The 22,500-nt window shown below is 40.1% G+C and overlaps 1 protein-coding gene across 1 annotated transcript in view; it reads right to left on the bottom strand.

The window, feature by feature from the left end:
• The window catches only part of LOC138010212 (protein sidekick-2-like), a 77,657-nt gene that overhangs the window by 36,575 nt on the left and 18,582 nt on the right, over positions 1-22,500 (bottom strand). Inside the window, exons 4-12 of the mRNA XM_068857151.1 lie at positions 21,748-21,901; positions 20,752-20,930; positions 14,504-14,800; positions 13,077-13,373; positions 12,274-12,457; positions 6,788-6,984; positions 6,283-6,582; positions 5,340-5,651; positions 4,504-4,660 (exon numbers count right to left, since the gene is read on the bottom strand). Coding sequence (XP_068713252.1) covers positions 4,504-4,660; positions 5,340-5,651; positions 6,283-6,582; positions 6,788-6,984; positions 12,274-12,457; positions 13,077-13,373; positions 14,504-14,800; positions 20,752-20,930; positions 21,748-21,901 — 2,077 coding nt within the window. The remainder of the gene's footprint in view (positions 1-4,503; positions 4,661-5,339; positions 5,652-6,282; positions 6,583-6,787; positions 6,985-12,273; positions 12,458-13,076; positions 13,374-14,503; positions 14,801-20,751; positions 20,931-21,747; positions 21,902-22,500) is intronic.

Below are 22,500 nucleotides of genomic sequence, written 5' to 3' on the forward strand. Positions count from 1 at the left end.
TGCGCATAACACAGTGTAAGCCCCGTTCGTATTGAGGCATGGCTAAGAGGCTTTATGGTCAAATTTCATGGCTCTTTGTCTCACAAGTCTCAACGAATATTTCTAAACAAAACAATGTTTAAATTTAACCATAAAGACTCGTACCAATGTGTGAATATTGATATATCGAACGTGGCCAAAAACATTTCAAAATGCCGACCTTTCGTGAGGGAAAGCTCGCTAGAAAGAAGAATGGCTGTTTTCAGAGCACAGCAGTAAAGAGCAAAGCAAGAAACGTTTTGGACTCTCACAAAACAAAAAATCGAGTGATAGCCTTGATAATGCTAAAGAAGATTTAAGTCCGACTGTGAAAGTGAAACCGCGCTATCGGGGAGACGTGTTGTCGAGGGGTCGAGCTTGGTTTGCTTTCTGTTTTCTCCTAAACGAGGTTGGTGACCTATCTTTTTTTTGGCATAATTTTATTCTCTTACTCATTTTCTTTGCGCTGTAAAAAAATTACAAAAAATTTACGTCAGAAAAAAAAGTTACAGGAAAGATAGTATTCGTAGCCATCACTCGTGGACACAAAATTGTCTCCTCGAGATCACGCACCCGAAGAACATTTGTAGTCAGTGCCTTTTCAAGACTTGTGCCTGTGCCATAAAACAAACATTAAATTATTCCTTTTGAGCAACACAATTCACCTGTTTTGTTATTTCAAGAATTACGTCAAAGCTGTGCTTCCTGTTCGTGCAAAACGTAGCTTGAACCGATGGAATAAACTTGTCCTTGATAGATGAAGGCGCAATGATTAAATGAGTAACTTGAGCAAGTTATGTCTCTCAAACGAGCTTGGTGACCTACTTTTTTAATTGCACATTTCGAGTCACCATAATATAGGGAACAATCGAGAAAAGTTTTAAAAAAATCTTACGACAACTTCTATTACTAAGGAATCACCTTAAAAGGTGATGCGTAACCAGTCGACCTCATCGCCTGATGAAGACTAGCAGTATGCAGTCGAAACGTCGCGATCTTCATCACAAGTGACCACATCGTGAGACAAACGAGAATAATTTATTATTATTGCACTTCACCACGATGAATAACAGCAACCTTTTTTTGTGACATTAACATAAATTTTGTGCCGCGAATATAAAAAGTTACCATCAGCGAAAAATAGTATGGGAGATATTTGCTACGTTTAAGTTTTCTATTGTTCTTTTGGCTGCACAAGTAAATCGCAAAATCGAAAGTGACATCGATTTCAGCTGCTGCCTGTAAACAAGTTATCTTGCGTCTTACTAACAATTGGATACATCTTTGGCAAAATGAGGGCAAGACATCGGATTGCTGTTTTGTTTGTTTGTTTTTTTTTTCTTTCAAGTGTTATTAAGTGGACAAGAAATGTGAGAATTCAACACAAAGATCACAATGGTTATTTGAATATTTGTTTGAATATTTATTGAAATTTTATTGAATCAGTAGCTATTAAATCTTATTTATATAATTTTTGTAAATTTTTGGTTAGGGAAATTGTTTTTATACAAGGTTAAGCTCACGATTTCCCTTTTCAGGATGGTTTTATATTTGTGTTGTAACTTCCTGAATAAAATGTTGTTATGTTATGTTATGTCTAACTCGTGAAGTTGACCTTTCTTTTCCGGCAAAGTCAAAAATTCACTCTCCTAGACGAGGTTCTATATCACCAGGCAATTCCATCGTTTTGGAAATAGAAACTGCTTTCTTATTAATCAGCGTCTCAAATTCCTGCCGATTTTCTGGGCTCATTTGTTGAAGATTCAAGCACGCTTCCAGCAGACCTGTATATTTTTGTGTTTGACCCACTTATTTTCCGGTGCGGCTGTTAAATGACATGATTTTTTGAAAAGGCTTTTCAGCATTTCTTTCCCTCACACCTAACACACAGGCTGCTTCCGCTACTATATTTTTCATACAGATATAATTTTTCTAAGGAAAAAAGGAACAAAAATCAAAAATTGCGTGAATAAATTAAATGAGAAGAAGAGGCTATCTGTGAAATCAACAGACACAGACTAGCCGATATAATCTACATCCTTACCTATCAACAAAATTTAAGTAGCATTGCCGAAAGTGCACTTACACTAAAAGTTTTCATTTGACATGTGTGAAAACTAAGTTGCGATTTTTTTAATGTTTCGTTCAATTCAGAAGAGCTCACCTTTTCTATTACTGGGCAAAAAATTTGAGCGCAAGCGATGTGGGAATTTCAACACAAACAAGCTGATGAAATCTACATATTTTATTGCTGATTGATCGCAATGATGAAGATAAAAAAGTTTTCTTCTATTTTTCTTTCCGTTGCGAGGAAAATACTGTTGTATGTTTTTCAATGCAGACAGAGAAGTTGGCCCGGTCTTTGAGAGTAAAAATATGGTCGACTGGTGTATTTTTTTGCTTGTTCATTTGACCTGCAGAATATCTGTAGAATGTGAGCTTGTGTGACGATCTCCGTAGAACAGAAGTGACAAAAGAGGCCGATTTTGATTTAAGACATTTGAGAATTTAAATATGTCTGTTAATTTGATAATAAGATACTCAAACAGTTTTCGTTCTCTTTTCATTAAGAAAATTAAGAAAAGAAAGAGGCGACAAGTGGTCCGCAAACAACCATCAATTGTTGTAATTCAAGAAGATGCAGACCTACAAATCTTTCACTCACTCACTCACTCACTCACTCACTCACTCACTCACTCAGACAGGCAGGTTAGCACGATCCCATAGCTGACTGTGTCCCTTTAAAAAATGTAAACTGGTTATCCTCTTGTAGCAAAATTCCTCGGACCAATGTTAGACCAAAAATCCAGGGATTTGGAATATATTTTTATCGCAATCTTAATTGAAAGAACTCTTCTTGCCTATTTTATTCCTTTTCAAAAAGTGCATTTAAAGTGCTGGAAAATGGCTATTTTTTTTTTTTTTTTATAGATTTCCTGTTTCGTCAAGCTGAATTTGTTTTTACGGACATAAAAGGAGAAATAAGCGATAAGTCGGATGAATATGGGAGATTTCATTTCACCTTGCATTTAGCATAAAGTTTTGCTCTCTGTTGCACTGGCTGTTACTCTGCGAGCAGAGTCTCTTTCAATCTTCCTGGATAAGTCGGGAAGAGAAAAGTAGACTCTGCCAGCCGGCTCGACATTTCGTTTGAGCATGGGTTAAAAATTCAAACGTATTCGGGAGTCAGTCATGCGTGACTAGTAACCGCAAAACCACGAAACCAAAAAAAAACAGTAGGTATATTTTTGAACAACTCTTGCAAACACACGGCTACCAAGGAATCATTTCCTTCAAAACTCAAGATAAATTGCCATTTTCATTGTTTACTGAAAAAATTAATAGGTTTCTCAATTCTAGATGACGCTTGGTGATTGATCATGCGCACATGGTTTGACAAGTTGAAACTGGACTGACTCATCCATTTCTTTGGATGAGCGGCAAATCAGAGAAAGTCGAGCCGGCTGGCAGAGTCTACTTTCCTCCTCCCAACTTATCTAGGAAGATCGAAGCAGACTCTGCTCGCAGAGTAGCTGGCTGTCTTTGCCAGTAGCATTGTATTCGTTCTGTGTCTTTGAATAAAGGTATAGCATTAGCCTTGTAGATGGGAAATGGTCTTGCTGCGCTCGCCAAAGGAAAGGAAAGGAAAGAGACTTTATTGAAGTGTCTAGTCGTTCTAGAGCTGAAGCACTCATTAGGGCATTGTAAGTTGAAATTAACAATTAACACAAATCAAGTCAAATGTTGGTTTTTGAGGAGATGGGAAACCGGAGTACCTGGAGAAAACCTCTGGGTGCAGAGTAGAGAACCAACAAACTCAACCCACTTATGACACCGAGTCTGAGAATCGAACCCGGGCCACATTGGTGGGAGGCGAGTGCTCTCACCACTGCGCCATCCCTGCACCCCAACATAAATGCATTAGCTTACCGAATTTTCAGGGTACATTTAACTGGCATGTATGCAGTGAGTGGTTTGCCAGGATTATCCTTGAAATTGCACATACAAGAGAGAGAGAACTAAGCCTTGTTTGAAGAAGTAAATAAATAATTTGTCATCGGATTTGAACATTATAGGCACTGGATTTGTTTATAAATTTGCTGATATCGCAAAAAAAGTTTGGCCAGCAAGAAAAATGTTTTTGTTTCTCCGTTACATTTAGACATTACTCATGTGGCTGGGGTGGATCCAGGATTTTTCTTAGGAGTGGGTGCACAACTAAGGATAAGCGTAGCTGACTGTTGAGGGTTTCTTTTTGGAGGGGGGGGGGGGGCAGAATATTAGTTGCATTAGAAAGCCGCAGTTCATCTCAGAAAGGGGGGGAGGCGACACACCCCCTGCACCCTACCCCTAGATCCGCACCTGTGTGGGACACCAAAAATCACAGAAATCGGTAAAATCTTTCCTACCAAAAAAAGGAGACTCAACAAAGTCAACAACTTGGAATTTAAGACGTTTGGGCCACCTTAAGTCACCAAAACTCACCTCCTGCAATAATCGAAACGGAGTTCTTTTAGTGAAAGAAGGATGACTGCATTACTGATGCCAACACTTCCTATCGTCCAGTTACATTGTAGCTCATTGTAGTCTGATTTCGTAAGGTGGATTGTTCCAAAGGACTGGTTAAAATTACCACCACAACCTTATAAAGCAAAATATAATGCAAAGGGACTTAAAAACTGCCTTCTTAAATTCATATTCATTTTTCAGCAGAGCTTGTAAAGAAATTGGTTTTTGTCATAGAGACAAGTCAGAAAGCCATTCAAAAGCAGTTTTTAAATTTACCTCGCTTAGATTTATTTTGCTTGATGACCTTGATAAATTTTTGCTTGCACTTTAATACTTCAATTGATTTGCACGTCTTAACCCAGGGCTTTTCTTTCGTTCGTGTGCGAGGGTAATTCAGTTTTTTCCAAGAGGTAAGAACAGCGCCAAAATTGATTGGAAAAACACAGATTGCAAACATCTTTGCCATAGAGACTTCAGGTGACATGACCATGCAATTGACACACCAAAATGTTCCCCGAAAATATTTATGAAAGCCTTGAAACAAAGTTGTACCACCAAAGCTTGAATGCTTCGTTTATGCTCCCACCCCACCTCTAGGCTAAATGAGGGATTCCCTAAGGACCCATTTCTAACCTTTAAAATTATATAAAGAAAAGGAGAAACATACCCAAACTCGTATCGAATTTCTTCTTACTTGGTTCTTCTTTCCCCGAAAATACATTGGCTGGACAAATGATTTTGTTTGACCTTGACAAGCCAAGGTCAACGGCTCAACTTGTCCAGTATACCCGACACTACTTGTCAACACTCACCGACTGTGAATGAGATCCACGGCGACCGAGGTCCCTCACCCACTGAAGTGAAAGCAGAAACCGCTATTTGGTACTTGCTTCCTCCATTCAAACCACGCAGCACCATCTGGAACACGTTTGGGTTGTTGATGGTAACGTTTTTTGCATGATCCCCATAGTAGTAATAGTAGTAGTAATCATAATTTCTGTAGTGGACTGTGTAGCCTTGTATCTGGCCATTCGTATACTGTGGCTTGACCGCATCCCAAAGTACCAGAATCTCATTTGGTTGGAAGTTCCTTACCCGCACATTTGTAGGTGCCCGACTAGGAGCTGAAAGAAGCAATATGTAAGGATGTTTTGATTATTTGTTTTTGTTTTCGTTATGGCATAGATTTATTGATTGATTGATTGATTGACTGATTGTTGTCGTTGTTAAGTTTGGAATCCATTACCGTTGCCCTATCGATTGGGCGACTTAGTGAGGGAGCAATATTCAGGGATTCGCTCATTATTGCATGTTTTTGTTGTTATCATTGTATTGGTATGTCATATAGTTTTGTTTGTTCGTTATTGCTGTTTTTGTTGGGGATGAAAAAGTTGTTGTTCTGTAGTTTGGATTCCATTACCGTTGCCCTACCTACTGGGTTACGCAAAAATAAGAGAGCAAGCCTGTATAACATGAGTGTCACCTGGCTCAACATTGCATCCTAGCTTTGCTCTTCAAATCTTCCTTGATGCAATTTACAACCATAATGCCTAGGGCACACTCTCTTCTATCCTAGTAGAAGAGTCAGTTTAGAGCAACAGTGATCTCATTTTCTGAATCCCGCCGACGTCACAACAATTTTTTATGTTATTTCCATCAATACGAAATATTTTAGAGTCAACTGGCTAATTTTCAGCTTGTAAAAGTAAGTTTACACAAACATAAAACTTTAGATTGTTGCCACGCGGTCCTCACCTTCTTCTCCAGTCGTGATGGTTTGGATTTTAGTGGAATAAGTGACATTCTCGACGCCTACCGTGAACGCAAGTACCTGGAATTCATACACTCGGTTTGGCTTTAACAGCTTGTTTACAAAATAATTTCGATCGTACAAAGACCAGACTTTGAACAAAACAGATATATTTGTGTTTTCCTCCGTGAACATCACCATAAAGTGGGAAATCGATACATTGAGAGGAAAAGCTTCCCACTGCACGGCCGCTGACGATGACGTAATGTTGTGAACTAACAGTTGCCATGATAATAGGTCAATGTCTGTCAGAAAAAAAATAGGTAATTACTTAAATGAAGTATCTCAAATATAACGCGAGCAAGATCAATTATTGCGAGAAAAAACAACTATCTAGGAATTCTTGAAACAAAGTTTCCCTGGTCCCTTACCATGTAAAATCTAATAGCTTCATCTATGTTGGCGCTACTCTTTAGAATAAATAGATAGATATATAGATTTGTTTGATACCTATCAAGGGATCTTCAAGTCCAAGATACCAGACTGAAAAACCTTTTGAATAGCGATATGTGTTCGTATATTGAAGTGCCAACTCTGATTGGTCGCCGTGAACAACAAGAGAAAAAGGCTCTATGTAACCGCATAATAAGGTGTCATTATTGTACTGGGTTTCTTCTCCAGTCGCCACGCGAAGCCAGTTGCTTGATCTGGGTAGAAGAAAAAAGTTATCATGGTTATATAGGTAGGTTAAAGTCTGCGTTTCAACCTTGTACAAGAACCGTACGCAATAAGACAACTTCGTATATAGAAATAAGTAATCACATTTCTTTCAAGACTACTTTCAAGATCACATCGAAGAACAACGCAAGAGTTCAATGTTCAGTAGTAGGATCCAGTTTTCCACACACTCGCCCTCGTTGTTTCATGACATTAACCAATCAAAGTTCAAAATTAAGAAAATCTCATGACAAACAAACTTATTACAAAAATAGTCGTACAGATCACTTTAGAAAGGTTTCTTAGCTAGAATTTACAAAAACCGCTGGGACATCTTCGTCTCTCACAACTGTAATAGGAACAGCGTTATCCGGTTCAGTATTCAGCTTCACTTCCAGAGTCTCTGCAGTGGGTGTCTCCATTCTGACGAGGGCAAGTTGCCGGACTTAACTTTCCCCACTGCACTTCGAACTTCGCCATCAGGACCAGGAAGTAAGCGTTAAACCTCTCCAAGTCGCCACAGCTGTCTTGGGATCGTCGTCTCATGTATGCACACAACATCTCCCACTTGAACCTTATGGAGTGAGCTAACTCTCTTAGAACAACGATGTTGTTCTCTAAGTTGTGTGAGATACTCTGATCGCCAGCAGTTCCAGAAATGATCGAGGATGCGCTGTAAGAACCTTGCTCTCCTTGAAAGCGCTTGCTGGGTATGTCCATCATCAATGGAATAGTTCTTTGATGTCATTGACAAAATTCCTTGGCCTATGACTTGGTGAGATGGCGTCAGGGGTTCCTCGAACTCATCATAAGGGTAAGTCACCGAAGTGAATTCAAGGCTGCTTCCACTTCTACAAGGGTTGTAGACAGTTCTTCATAATTCAATCGCGCATTGCGTAGACACTTTTTAAACTTAACTTGACAGACTTCAAAAGACGTTCAAAGAAACCACCCCACCAAGGGGTTGCTTAAACATTGAACCTCCATTTTTTACTCTCACGCTGGCAATAGGCCTGCACCCTTGCGTCCTTTACGGTCTTTACCTTATCACTGACAATCAAGGTTGGAATTCCCCTTTTTCCCTTAAATCGAGTGAGGGCCTTTACAAAACTTTCCGCTGTCAGACTTGGCACAAGTTTAAGATGAACAGATCGGATTGTAGCGCATGTGAATAAGGCTATGTAAACATTGTTCATTCCTCCCCATTTAAGTCCACTCCAACACGGGAGAACGCAAACTCGTCACTTAACAGGAACCCGGGAAGCGGTGGGGAATAAGAAACTGCATAACTTCTACCTTCTATCTTCTTACAAAGAGACTGGTAGATTATCTTCATACAGCTTGCTCGTCGCTGTGAGAATACTTCTCTTTGTTATAGTGCAAGCATTGTTTGTTTCCATTGGAGAGGCCAAGTTCAGCGAGAACATGTCACTTTCAGTGTCCCATCCAATTCAAGTACTTTACACCTCACACTGCAGGGGTTACCTTTCGCCCTGAACTGACAACTTGAGAAGGTCTGATCTTCGTCTTGAATCTTACATTCTTCATCAGGCTTGGTTGAAACTTCAGCTTCCAGAGGAGACTCTTTCATGTTGTTCAATTCTTTTGTGAACTAGTGTAGAATTAATCACCCACTTTCGCATATTAAAGCCTCCACTCTTGAAAGATGATTTCAGATTCTTGAACATCCACCGGATAAATCACTATCCATTGGGTAGCGCAATTGGTTTCGCTATTACTTATCCACTGGATAGAGTGTTATCCGGCAGATAGCGCTATCCATCGTTTGAACAACTGGAGCCAGATCATCAGAGTCTTCATTTACAAAATCGTCCACATACAGGCTCTTCATCACACACTCAAGAAATTCCCCAGGAATATCAGTGGAGGTTAGATGATGACCAATAGTTGCATTCAAGAACCTTAACCCTAACCCTAAACCCTAACAAGAAGAGACTTGAGGAAATGCCAAAGGCGACTTATGCAAATCTGTAAACTTGGAGAATTTGGTGTTTGCTACCGATATCATCGACCCACAGGAAGCGAAGATAGTCAAGATCCCTTGGGTCAACTGAAATGTTCAGAAAGGCTTTCTCTGTTTCTTGAGATGGCCACTTTATGAACGCGGAACCTCAAAAGGATGTCGTAAATGAGTGAAGACAGTGGTGGGCCAGCATAAAGACAATCATTAAGACTGGGTGTGGTACTCTGTGCTTGAGCGCTGGCATCATAAACCACGCGCAGCTTTGTGGTTTCCCGGTATTAACACGAATCACTTCATGATGGATGATGTAATGCACGTTGCCAACACCATAAGTAGTTCCTTGATCTACAGGTTCAATGATCCCTTGTTTCAGCTGTTCTCGGATGACATCATTATACTGCCTGGACACATCAGGCTTAACACTCAGACACCTTAATTGTGACATCAACCTTGATTTGCACAAAGCAAAATTATCAGGAAGGAGGTCATGATCTTCCCTGAATGGTAGTCCCACTTGATATCTTGCTTCCACAAATTCAACTTCATTAACAAACTTGTCATCCAGAGTGGCATTGAGGGATTCACAGTCCCAGAATTTTCTCAGTTCTGACGCAAGATAATCATGATTAATTACCCTCGATTGAACCTTCAAAACAGTGTTAGCATGGACATTATCACACATGACCTTAGTGGGTCCAGAGAGGACAAATCCTAGCTTTGTGACCAGAGCAACTGGTTCCCATGGTGCACCCCTCACTATAGTACCTTCTACCAAGGACAAATAGTAGTCAGCCCCAACGAGAATACTGCATGACTGCTAGCACTCCACCAGCAGCTCTGTCAGCCAATAGCAGGTTACGGAGATGTTGATAGCTAGACTGAGTCAGTTCAGTGGACTGTTGGGTCAAGGGGCCACAGATCACTGGTACTACATACGCTTGAATGTACACAGTTTCATCGCATAACGTTTTGATGCCAACTTGAACAATCTCACAGGTACGTAGTCTGGCATCTGATTCTCCGAAGGTTTTGATCAGCAGGGAATTTCTAACAACAACGGGTAGCTGCAATTTTTTGCTAACATTCTGAGTCACGTAAGATCGCTGACTGCATGAATCGAAAACAAGACGCACATTTAGTGGACTACTGTCATTGTCTGGCCGTACGACCTTAGCAGCTAGAGTTTGCAACAGCACGGACCCTCTGTACTGATCCTATACAAACTGGTACAGACATTACGAACATTCTCAACTTGCTCTGGTCCACTCACAGTGTGTTCAAAAGTATCACACACAGCAACATGGTGGGGTCCTTGAGATTTGAAACATTTCACAGGACTTTTACAATTACCGGTACGTGACAAATGCCCAGATTTGAGACAAAGACAACATCTGCCTTTCTTCCTCAAAACTTGCTTTCTAGACTCAGCACTTACGACCACATTACATTTAGAGCTCTGATGATTTTGATCGCAAAGCGAGCACCACACACGAGAAAACTGTCTGTTCTTAGCACTTTCAGAGTACAAAGCAGACGTAGAATGAAGCAACTCACCTCTCTGAAACGAGTTTGACGGTCTGGCGTCCCTAGGGTTCACAAGACATTGTTCTCTCAGCTGCAATTCCTTGTGAAATTCACTCACGGTTTCTTTCGAATCCCGTGATTCCGATTCCAAATTTCGCGAGATTGCAATTCTAAATTCTTCCGATAATTTCTGCATGATAATCGGTGTTTAAAACAACCATACATTTCAGAAGAGATCTCCATACTTTCTAATCCACGAACATGTGACTCAACTGTGTCGTACAAACTTCGAAGCCACTTAACTTCGCTTATAGATGCAACCTTGAGAATTTTTGTGAGCGCCTCCATGTGGCTCGAGATCACAACCTGTCGGTTTCCGAATCTTCGTTTGAGTAATTCTACTGCCTTTTTGTAATTAGCGCTTGTCAGGGCTAGGCCAGCGACATCGCTTTGGGCGGTGCCTGTTAGAAGCGACTTCTAGACAGTTGAATTTATCCACTCCAGACAGGTTTGAATTCTCATGAACTGCTGACTCGAACGATTCCCAAAAGGGATACCACTCGATGGGTTTCCGTGAAATTTCTTCATCGCGAGCTTGGGAAGCTTTTCGTGCGAGTGAACTGTCTGTAGGTGACCTTGAGCAGTTCCCGCGCTTTCCAAAGTACTCGATTACTGATATTTTCCTTGTGATTCCTGCGCTGCCAGTGCAGATTCTAAATCCACCATACACTCTTGAATAACACATATTAGCTCACAGCTCTGAGAAACATCAGAATCGAGCTTTGAGACATCCTCCAGCAGCTCAACAATGTCACGATCCAAAACTTGAAGCTCCAAACACTTTGTTTGAAGAGAGGTACAAAGAAAGTTTCAGCTTTTTCGTTTAGATGGGAATCCCTCCAGCTATTAAATATTTTACTTCAGCGATTGTTTTTCGCACTAAATGTTGGTGACTGTCGCAAAATTTTATCAGATTCTATAATTTCTTCTTCTCGGCCATACCTTGATTCCCACCAGCCATTAAAAAAAAATAGCGCGCAACAAGAATTCAAGATTTTCTTACTTTCCGAGCGGAATCCGTCCCGGGTCTCGGCACCAAATGTACGAGAACCGTACTTCGTAAATAGAAATAAGAAATCACGTTTCTTTCAAGACTACTTTCAAGATCACATCGAAGAACAACGCAACAGTTCAATATTCAGTTCGTTGGGGGGTCAAAATGTGCCCCCACTTGATGTAGTTGGATCCAGTTTCCCACAAACCTATTGGCCATCAGGTCAGCAGGTATCTCCGGTTACTGCATGTAGCATGAAGGGATTAGGAGTAATTCTATTCCTTCCTGGAAGAATATGCTGTAGGTACTCACAGAAAAAAATGTCTTCTCAACCACGTAACACAATTACCCCAGGCCAGGGCTCGAACACGAACCGCTAGATCCGGAGTCCAGCTAGCTAAACATTAGGCTACTACATCATGGTTAAAGGCTCTTGCAAAGTCTTGCTTAAAAATCGCCCAGAATCCTGCCTCAAAACTCAAAATTTCGTTTAAGGTGTTGTTTAAAACAGATCTTTTCTTTCGCCCCTACTTAACGAGGATTAATTTTTAATTGATTTTAAGGACACACCCTATAGACCGATCGCGAGTAGAGGCGAGTTTTCTACTCCTGCGGTAACATTATTGTTCTTTCAGTAGATAGCGCTTACAGCTGTTCATACCATATGCATGCCAAAGCAATTGTTAAACTTGATTGTTATAATAAGATAAATCTCACCTGCAATAAGGGCCATCGCCGACTCGAAAGGAATTAAAGTTTATCCATATCGCTTTGACAGTGCTCCCGCCAAGTTGCGGCTCAATAGTCCAGCGGCAGTAATGCAACCCGCGAAAGGAACATGGGTAATTAGGGCTGTATAGAGTACCGTTTTTCGCGGTTAACGTACGTTGTGGTTCACAGGCTGAAAAAAAAAAATTCAACGTTTCGGCTTCTATTTTATAAAGGTGGACACACCGATATTCAAGAGCAACCGTTTTCAACAGGCAATTTTTACTTCTGTGTGAAAACGAGTCTTAATGCGAAACCATTCATATGAAAATGTGTTCCGCCTAGAAGTCCATTTTTATATCAAACTCAGTTTCATATAAAAGGTTTTGGACGAGGACTCGTTTTGAAACAGGCGCAAGGTAACTCGGAAATGGCCTATTAGTTTGAGCCCTGAATTTTTTTCATTATGCTCAATCCCTACACTTCCTCTCATGAGGACAATAGTAGTTTCAAATAACACTATCCCCCAAACGACCAACCTATTCTTACACCGAACGTTAAGGTCAGTCTAGCCTGAGTATTAAGGCTTTTCGAAGGCATGATGTGAGGGAGAGGGAAAAAAACAAAACGAAAACTGATACTAATACTGATATAAGTTTGGTTCGTAATTGGTTTCCCATTTCTTGGGCTAGCGCTCTAAAGGAAATCCATGCATTCTAGCACTTAAAACTACCTTACCATATGTAATCAGTTTTATGAACTCCAGTGCAGTTAAACCAAACAAATCACGAAGCCTACGAATAGCCACTTACTGGTGAACGCGTTTGCCCCATAATACGGTCCAATTCCTTTAGAGGTAAACCCAGCGACCCGAATGTAGTACTGTTTTCCTGGCAGGAGCCCAGTTAAGAGGTAACTTCTGGTCGATGCACTGACGTCGACCTGAGCGGAGAAATTTGGGATTCCATAGCACGAAGTCCTGTACTTAATGTTATAGCCAAGAAGTTTGCCATTGTGATATTTTTCAGGAATTGGATGTATTGATATGTTGATGCTGTCACCTCCAGGATAATTGTTGTTAACGGATACATAAGGACTTCTACTGGGTACTACGATGAAGAAACAGAGAAAGAAAACACAACAACGTAAAATAAAAATAAAAAATCACGTTTTATAGTGGAAGAGGAGGGCATGGAAGTAGTGGAAGAGTGGAAGTGGAAGAGTAGGGCATAGAGTTCCCGGTGTTGTGGTCTGATCTATGGATATAGGGGTTAGGTGTCAATTGGGACGAAAAGTTCTGTTCCTCTCTCCTGCCACTCCATGAATTGTGGCGAATTAAAGTAAAGTAAAAGTAAAGGAAGCGAAAAGGGTATTTTAATATTTTTGGTATAGCTTTTTTAAAGCAAATTTAATTCAAACTACCACGGGGGAAATAAACGGGACTAGCGTACTGGATTGTTTGTGCACAACTGAGCAATTTCGTATTAATTAGCATTACAACGTGGTACGAGTACAAAATGCTATTGCGTGTGCGAATTTGGATTTTATGCAATTAGGTTATAAAGACTTAAGGGAATGACTTCTCTTCACATCATCATATATCTGTAAAATGATTGATTATCCCTTACGTTGGGTAATACTGACAAATAGCATAACTGTTGTAAGAGATGTTTAACGAAAAACTTTTTTTTTTGGTCTTTTTTGCTTTCTCTTGGTGAATGTTTAACCTGAATTAGCAATGCACGGCTGGGGAATTCCTTTAGAGGGTGCAACAAATTAGTATTACGGGTGCCCTACCAGCGAATTAACTATGACATGTTTTTTTTCGGATCCGTCACTCACAAGCAGAGGAAGCAGTTGAGTTCTATCTTCACTTTTCTCACACCTCTGACCTCCACCCTGATCATATTCTTTTGCTTATTAGATATTAGACTTTTTGTCCTCTCCTCTACTGGGTAGGGACTTAATAACAAAAGTATGTGTATTTTTGATTGGATCGAAATTGCTTTTAAGGCGGTTATGTGGCTAGCCACATAGACAAAGTTTATCAAATCAGAAGCTTGTTTCTATTTCGTCAATTTCAGCAAACAAAGCAAGCCCAAGCAATAATGTTCATTGTTGTGATATTGCTCTTGCAGAGAGACAGCATGAACGTACTTTTGAATGACTGCATACAACAAGTCGTTGGGTATATTTGTTTGCATTGCGTGTTTCATCTAACTTTACTTTTCACACTCACCACCTTCCTCGGTAAAAAGCAATACTTCTGAACTCCTGAGTGGTTGTCCTAGTACATCCACGACAACAGCGAAGAGACGATACTCAGTGCCTCCGTCAAGTCCGCTTAATGTTTTAGACGTAACGTTTGAGAAAACAATGTCCCCTGCTATCTCTTTACCATCAGTAGTTTCTACTATTGCAACATAAGCCCGAACCTGGTTTCCAAGCCTGACATCGGTTAGGTTTGGCCATTGAAAGGTAATACTGGATTCTGAAGCATTAACGACGGTAACATTCCATCCATCCACCAGTGGCGCTGTAAATAATGTTGGAAAGTCATTGTAATAAAAATTATCTCCGTTACGAGGTTTAGTAGATAATAGTTTTCTACGCGTTAAGCTATGCATGTTTTGCATAAATTTATGTCTTTGTTCATAAAAATTCTCATGCTATTATTTAGCATTGTTATAAATATATATAAAAGCAGTGATGCTTTCAGTTTGTCACTCTAGCTCCAAGTAATCCAGGCAGTTTACTTTATTTTGCTGTTCAAAATGGCTAACGAAGAAGCATGGATTTCTTTCGACGGCGATTGGGCGGTCTCCAAAGCTGTTGCTCGTGCAATGTCGGCTATAACGGACTCAATTTACATTGTTATCGATACCCGTCTCCAATTGTATAAGCAGGATAACTTACAGACGGTTGAAGCAGCGGTTTGGCGCGCGAAGCACGATCACTACGAATTTAAAAGTAGAGGGAACAAACAGCAATACGAACACGAAGAGGATGTCTTTGTTCCCACAAATTCTCATGCTATTATTTAGCATTGTTATAAACATATATAAAAGCAGTTATGCTTTCAGTTTGTCACTTTAGCTCCGAGTAATCCAGGCAGTTTACTTTATTTTTTGTTTTCATTTTTATTTTCATTAAATTTTTCATTCGTTGGCTTTTCGTTTACAGTGCTGGCAGTTTGGCCATTTGCAAATAATTGCCCGAAGAATAAGTTATCTTCGTGTTGACTAGAGCGCGTTGACATTGCAAGTTTCATTGAGGGTCTATGTGGAGATTCTGATTTTGTTTATACCGAGCTCAATGAAGATAGGGCTTAATTTTCTTGTGGCGGAGAAAGGTTTAATCAGCGAAGTAAACTCCCCGTCGCATTGCGTCAGTCCTTTGTCAGTAGTAGAAGGAAAGAAACTACGTTTAGTTCTTGATTTGCGTGATGTCAACAGATATTTAGTCAAATGTAATTTTCGTTATGAAGATCTTCGAGAATTAAAAGCAGTATCGTACGTTCTGCAATCACATTCCGGAAATTGGCAAATCAATCAGTCAAGATTTTCGTCGATAATCAGGGCGCATCTCGTATCCTAACGATTGGAAGCCCAAAGCCTCACTTGCAGGAAGTATTGTTAGAGGTTTTAAATTCTGTTTCCGATTCGGAATTTCTATTGAGGCGCATTAGCTACTCCGTGAGAAGAATCTTCGTGCTGACCTTCTAAGTAGGTTCATAGACAAGAATGACTGGCGTTTGAACCCCCGCGTATTCAGTATGATTGATAAGAAATGGGGGCCCCATTCCATTGATCGATTTTCCTCGCACCTTAACAACCAATTTCCTAAATTAAACTCGAAGTTCTTCTCCTCCAGTTGTTTCGGAGTCGACGCCTTAGCGCAGAACTGGAGTACAGACAACAACTGGCTGTGTCCCCCAGTCCATCTGTGTCCACCATCTCTAAGAAAGCTGGCTAGCCCCAAAGCCGTTGGTACTCTGGTAGTGCCGGAATGGCCCTCAGTATCGTTTTGGCCTCTCTTGCACAGCACTCCAGGCAGATTCGCCTCATTTATCCTTGTCGTCTTCAGAATTCAGAATTGCCTACTCGGCCAGCCTTCCTATTTGGTCAGTTGTTCAATAAATTTCAGCTCCATTGTTAAACGTTAAGAGCCTTTTGGCTACGCCTGTGCGTGGCAAGTCTTCGTCATTGGTAAACCATCTTCGACCATCCTTTCCTTTTTAGACAAGTGTTAATAATTTATGTCTCCTTGCTGGTTGAGCACAAGTGCCTATTTCAGCCAATTCCTGTTTATTGTTCAGGTTTTAATTCCGTTATCAGCTCCATTGTAGTGCGTGAGAGCCGTTTAACAACACCTATTTGGCGAGGTGCTCCCTCTTTAGTTCGAGCAAGAGGTGTAATTTCGGCCAGCTTGCCTATATGGTGAGGTGTTAAGGAATTAGCTTTCAAGAAATCAGTAGTACTTTTTTTACTGCCCTCCTTTTGATTTTATCGACAGATATTAGGTCAGTCGGTATCTGAAGAGAAGCCTTGAGCTTGGGGGACGCTGGTCTGTACAGTCAAGTTCCGCTGTTATTAGAGTTGGTCCTGTCAGCCAACGTCCCAGGCACCATTGCCAGATACACCAGTGGATGGAATCGGTGGCGCAGTTGGTCAAATCCAGGGTTGGTACAACGTATTCCTCATGTGCCCGCAGAGCCGCTGCATGTCGCCCTCTATATTTTAGAACTAACCAACACAGCTCTCCGGAACGGTCACGGGAGTGCAGTCATCGACACGGCTGTATATAGCATTAGATGGAGTGACAAATTAGCCGGTTTAGCCTCTCCATTGGACCACCCTATTGTTACCTCTGCAGCTGAGGGAGCGAGAAGGAGGTTGGCGAGACCCGTTCAGCCAAAGGAGCCAATAGGCGAGCATATGCTACTTGAGATAGCAGAACGTTATAATACGCCTTCGGCTTCGTTACTAACGCTACGTTTTCTTTTCATTTTCCTCATTGGGTATTTCGGCTTGTTTAGAATTAATGAAATACTCGGGATACGACCATGTGACATTCAGATTAGCGATTCACATTTGTCAATTTTCATTAGCGGTCGTAAGAATGACCAGCATCGCGACTGTCACACCAGTATACTTCTAGCTAGATCCGGTAAAATTACTTGTCCTGTACGGAAAAGATTATGTCATTGTTGCTGTCGACCCACAACAACAACAAACAACAGCAACAATATTTTATTATTTGACAATAAGTCCTTATTCCCCTGGCCCGCAGGTAGCAGTGCTAATCGAGGTGGGCCAGGATAATCAGTAAAAGAAGAAGAAAATACACACAGTAAGACTACCGAGAAATAGATAGATAATTAGATAGGTAAGTAAATACGAAAACAGATTAAGTCTAAAGAAACACCTAGCTATGTAATTGAGGTTGGCAACGAAGTATATTATGAGAGGTAGATAAATAAGACAAAATGAATAAGATAAGATAAGCGAAGCAAAGATGATGGCTATTAAGAGTATTTGCTAACTTTTGAGATTATCGATTCTAAGTCTTCGTAGGAGTCTTCAGATTCTAATATATTGAATAAGATCATACGAATTTTCCTTTTAAAAATGGGTTTTGGTAGTGTTCGGTACTTAGTTGGTATCTCATTCCACAGTTTTGCACCAATTCTTGAAAACGATTTTCGTTCAATTTCAAGTTTTGACTTTTTAATACAAAAGTTGTTGGAAACTGAAGATCGCGTATTATATGAATGAATTTTTGCAGTAGGGATGAACAAATCCTTCAATTGTGAAGGGATAACATCGTTATTTACATCATGCATTGTTTCAGCTAGCAATTTATAATACAAAAAGTGAATAGGTAAAACCTTTGCATGAAGGAACAAGGGAATGGCGTGATCACACCTGCCAGCGAAGCACATGAAACGGAGAGCACGTTTTTGGAGGATCAAAAGCTTATTTAGTTGAGTTTTGCCAGCTTGTCCCCAAGCAATTAAGCCGTATCGTAAATAAGGAACAATAAGGCAGTTATATATACTAACAAGAGTATGGAAGGGAACAAAATGCCTTATCTTTGACAGTAATCCAATGGTTTTGCTAAGTTTCAGTATTATAGAGTCAGTATGGTTTTTCCATGACAGTTTATAATCGATTAGGACACCGAGATATTTCACATGATCTTTGCATTCCAAGTAGGTTAATGTATTTGTTTGGTGATCGTTAATATATATTGTAGGAAGAAATGAAAGGCGTTTTTGATAAGGGCGAAAAATTACGAAATTTGTTTTATTGAGATTAAGGGTTAGTTTGTTAGATACTAACCACTGGTACACATTATGTAGTTCAACATTCATTTCTTTTTCAAGAGTTTAAGGTCTTTGTGGTTGTGAAGAATATTTGTGTCATCAGCAAATAAATAGAATTTCAATTTCTTTGAGCTGCAGTAAATGTCGTTGACATACAGGAGAAAGAGCAATGGTCCCAAGACTGAGCCTTGAGGAACTCCACAAGTAATAAGAGTCAATTGCTTCCGATCGTTTGTAGAGTTGTTAAGTGTAAGAAACAGGAGCGATTTCATGAATATGCAGGTATTTGTTATTCTACCGCTCTAGACAACATGAGAAAATTCTTGGCTCCATTAGTAAAGGGTGTTAAGGAGTTTGCCACTCACAGTATGAAAGGTGGTGGCGCTAGCGACGCAGGCTTCACATCAGCTGATCCAGAACTCAAGGACAGGCACGCTGGTTGGAAGAACCCAAACACTAAGCTCAGATATCAGAAACGATTTACCGAGGAATTAATCGAGATTACAACGTGTATCAGAGGTTGATTTGAGTTTCATTGTCTATTAGTGTCAATTTCCAGCTGAACGGGGAAGCGAGAGTTGTTTCTTGGCCCCGTCCAGATTTCCTCCATCGTCTCCATGCTGCGACATATGGGTTTTTTTCTGACCTCCCTGATGCACTTCCAATTGTTAATAGGCACGGTGTTTAGCATCGTGTTATGGTAGATCGTTATCAAATTTCTACTTTATTATTCATAAACATCCTTTTTTCCTTGCTTGTTTCATACGATACTTTATTTTATATTTATATAATTGTATATAGACCAACTCAAAAGAACACTGGGGAAAACACTACAGGTATTCGATACTTCAAACTGCCATTTGTGGGTGACTTCTCTACCGTCACACGCAAAAAACTGAAACACTTGTTGGACGTTTATTGCAAAGATATAGACATCAGAAATGTTTTTTTCTTCTTCAAAATCAAGAATTTTATCAGTATCAAAGATCCTATTCCAGATGTATTAAAATCTATGGTTGTGTATCAATTTACTTGTGCGGGTTCTAACTCCCGTTACATTGGCGAGACGTCACGCCACTTTGCAACCAGTGTAAAAGAGCATCTCTCGACTGACAAAATTTTCATGTTTTCAAACACCTGAACGGTTCACCTAGTTGTAACCGCAAGTGTTCGGTTGACTGTTTCAAAATTGTAGATTCAGCCAAAACTAGACTTTGTCTTAAGCTCAAAGAAGCGATCTAAATCAGCCGCTTAAAGCCAGAACTAAATGCGCAATTACAACACAACAATAATTTTTGCTTCTTGTGACTCGATTATGTAATTAACACTAGTGCACTTGTATTTTAAATTTCAAATTGTAAACGTATTTAAAACAGTGAAAAGGAAACAACATATTACACTGATGATAGCATGAGTCGTGCCGAAACATGTTTTTAAAATGTTGTATCGCGAGCTTGAAATTTCTGTTTATATAATTGTAGATTTTCAAACCAAGTGATTGCAGTTGCCTCCAGATTATGGCATTGCTTGGATACTGGAGCAGGCCAGGTTCTCCAGAATATACATTCTGTCGTAATTGCTTCAGTTCAGCGTAGAAGGTAACTATAAAACGTATGCCATTTATAGCTGATCAAGGGCGCCCAGTGGAACTGATTGTTTGTAGCAAACTAATAAACAACAACGGTAATAGTTTTGGTAGGCGCTGCTAAAACTTTCCATGGATTCAATTCAGCGATACGCGGCCATTTTGAATTCTATTGTTTCAAATAGCTATTATGGGATGCTCAGGTGGAAAATTAGTATGTATTTGCCCCGTAAGCATCCCATAATAGCTATTTGAAACAATAAAATTTAAAATGGCCGCTGTACGGCCAAAAAGGGCCTTTCATAAACAGTTCCTTGAGACATAATCGCGTTTACGGCAGCAATTTCCAATCCCACACCGTAAGAGGGTGTGGGTACGCCCAAACGGAGGGTGCAACCAGCACGCCAAACACGCCGGGGGATCGAACCCCGCCTCCACAAGAATTAAGGCAACACGTCGGAAACGGGACAAACAAAAATATTGCACCCTGGAAACGCCTCGTCTGACTTACACTCCAGAATGACAATCCACACTAGACAAACAGAACGGAAACAAGACAAACCGAATTCCTTACCTTTGTAAATACTGCCATTAAGGATGGCATATCGGGCAGTAAAGGTATTAGACTTGTCGTACGCTCTAACTTCGACAGAAATGTTCAGGGTTGAAGTACTGAGAAAGGCCCTTTCACGAAGGCCACAGCGACTGTACAAAAGATTCTTACCATAGCCGTCCTTAACGACTATCCTGAAACTGAAAAAAAAAAAGGTACAATTAACTAAAATGGATATTGAAAGAAATTCCACTTGATTATGTTAAAGGATTTCACCTATTTAAATAGCGTTTTACGTTCGCAGAATGTGCGAGTAGGGCTTGTACTGAATTCATCTCAATCGTGTTCTGTTTGCATTTAGTTGGTAGATCTGTTGCAAATGTAACTCTGGCTTCCTGGCTCGGCTCTTTAAAGGAACCTGTTAACATGTGCGCATCAGCACAAGGCTGTCAACATTAGTTATACTTTGCCATAAATGTCGACAAATCTTGTCTACACCAAATTCTGAATCTCATAAAAAGTACCTGCAAACCAGCACATTCGACTATTTGCTGACTGAAAAAATATCCATCGCAAACGAAATTAAACCCGTTCTGTATGCCCTCGGCGAAGCAGCTTAGCTTAATCGATGTTTTCGTTAAATCAATAGACGACAAGTCGGCCAGTTTTGACTCTCGATGGCATGAAAAAGTGGCCTGCTCCGAATTATTTTGAAGTTTGTAAGGATGAATACAATTTAGTACATTCATGGCTAAAAACGACCGATTGCACTTGTAGCATGGAATTGATTATATAGACAAATAAATCGCCTAGTGCGGGAGGGGTCTAGTTGGGCTTCCAACAATATGAAAACGACTATTTCACATCACAGCGACATATTTTGTCTTTTTTTCTTCATTAACTGAGAGTGCAATTAAGACTCAACACATGTACTAAGACCATTGTAACTCCTAGTCATAGGATAACCAACAAATCAAATAAGAGGAAAAAAACCGAAGCAGAGACTCTGTATCTTACCTACAAGAATAAACTGGATCAATAGCAAGAATCACGTGATCACCATTTGGTTCATAGATGTCTCCAATGTTCCACTGACACTCATTCTCAGTTATTTTGTCACCTTTTTGGAAGGAAAGTTCTTCCAGTGGTTCCTTCACTAGACCACCGCATTCTGAATAATAGGAAGTTATTGTAAGTTGGTTATTTGAACTTCCCTTTTTGTATTGATGGAACTGTTTTCTTTATAAACAAAAATAACACACTCGAGGGTGGCGCTATCATGAGCATAATTTCGAAAAGCCAAACTTTTATTAATGGAAACCTGAAAATGGTGATGAATTTTTCCAAAGGGTCTTGATAGTAGCAGACAACTAAAGAATTTCAAGAAAACGAAAAAACGTTTCAGTTTACAAAACATGTTTCGACAGAAACTTCTGTCATCCTCAGTTCATCTAAATGTGAGAGGCCCTATCACTGGCTAATTGCTCCTTCACACGCGTGGAAAAATGCCGGACCGTTTCGCTGACGTAACAGGCATTACAGCCTGCACATGCAAACTCTACAAAATTGTGAACATTGTCACGCTTCGTGTTCAGCAGATTGTTTCCATGTTTTGGATCACGCCTGCACCAGTTTTCAACTTAAGATAAAAGAGGCTATTCATATTCAGAGAGAACAACCCTCTTTGAATCAATAATAATTACACCATGTTAATCTAAAATTGTCGCTTTAATTCTCACACTTGCACGCTTTGCTTCATTCTGTTGTTAA

Source organism: Montipora foliosa, chromosome 7 (assembly GCF_036669935.1).
Source record: "Montipora foliosa isolate CH-2021 chromosome 7, ASM3666993v2, whole genome shotgun sequence".
Lineage (NCBI taxonomy): Eukaryota > Metazoa > Cnidaria > Anthozoa > Scleractinia > Acroporidae > Montipora > Montipora foliosa.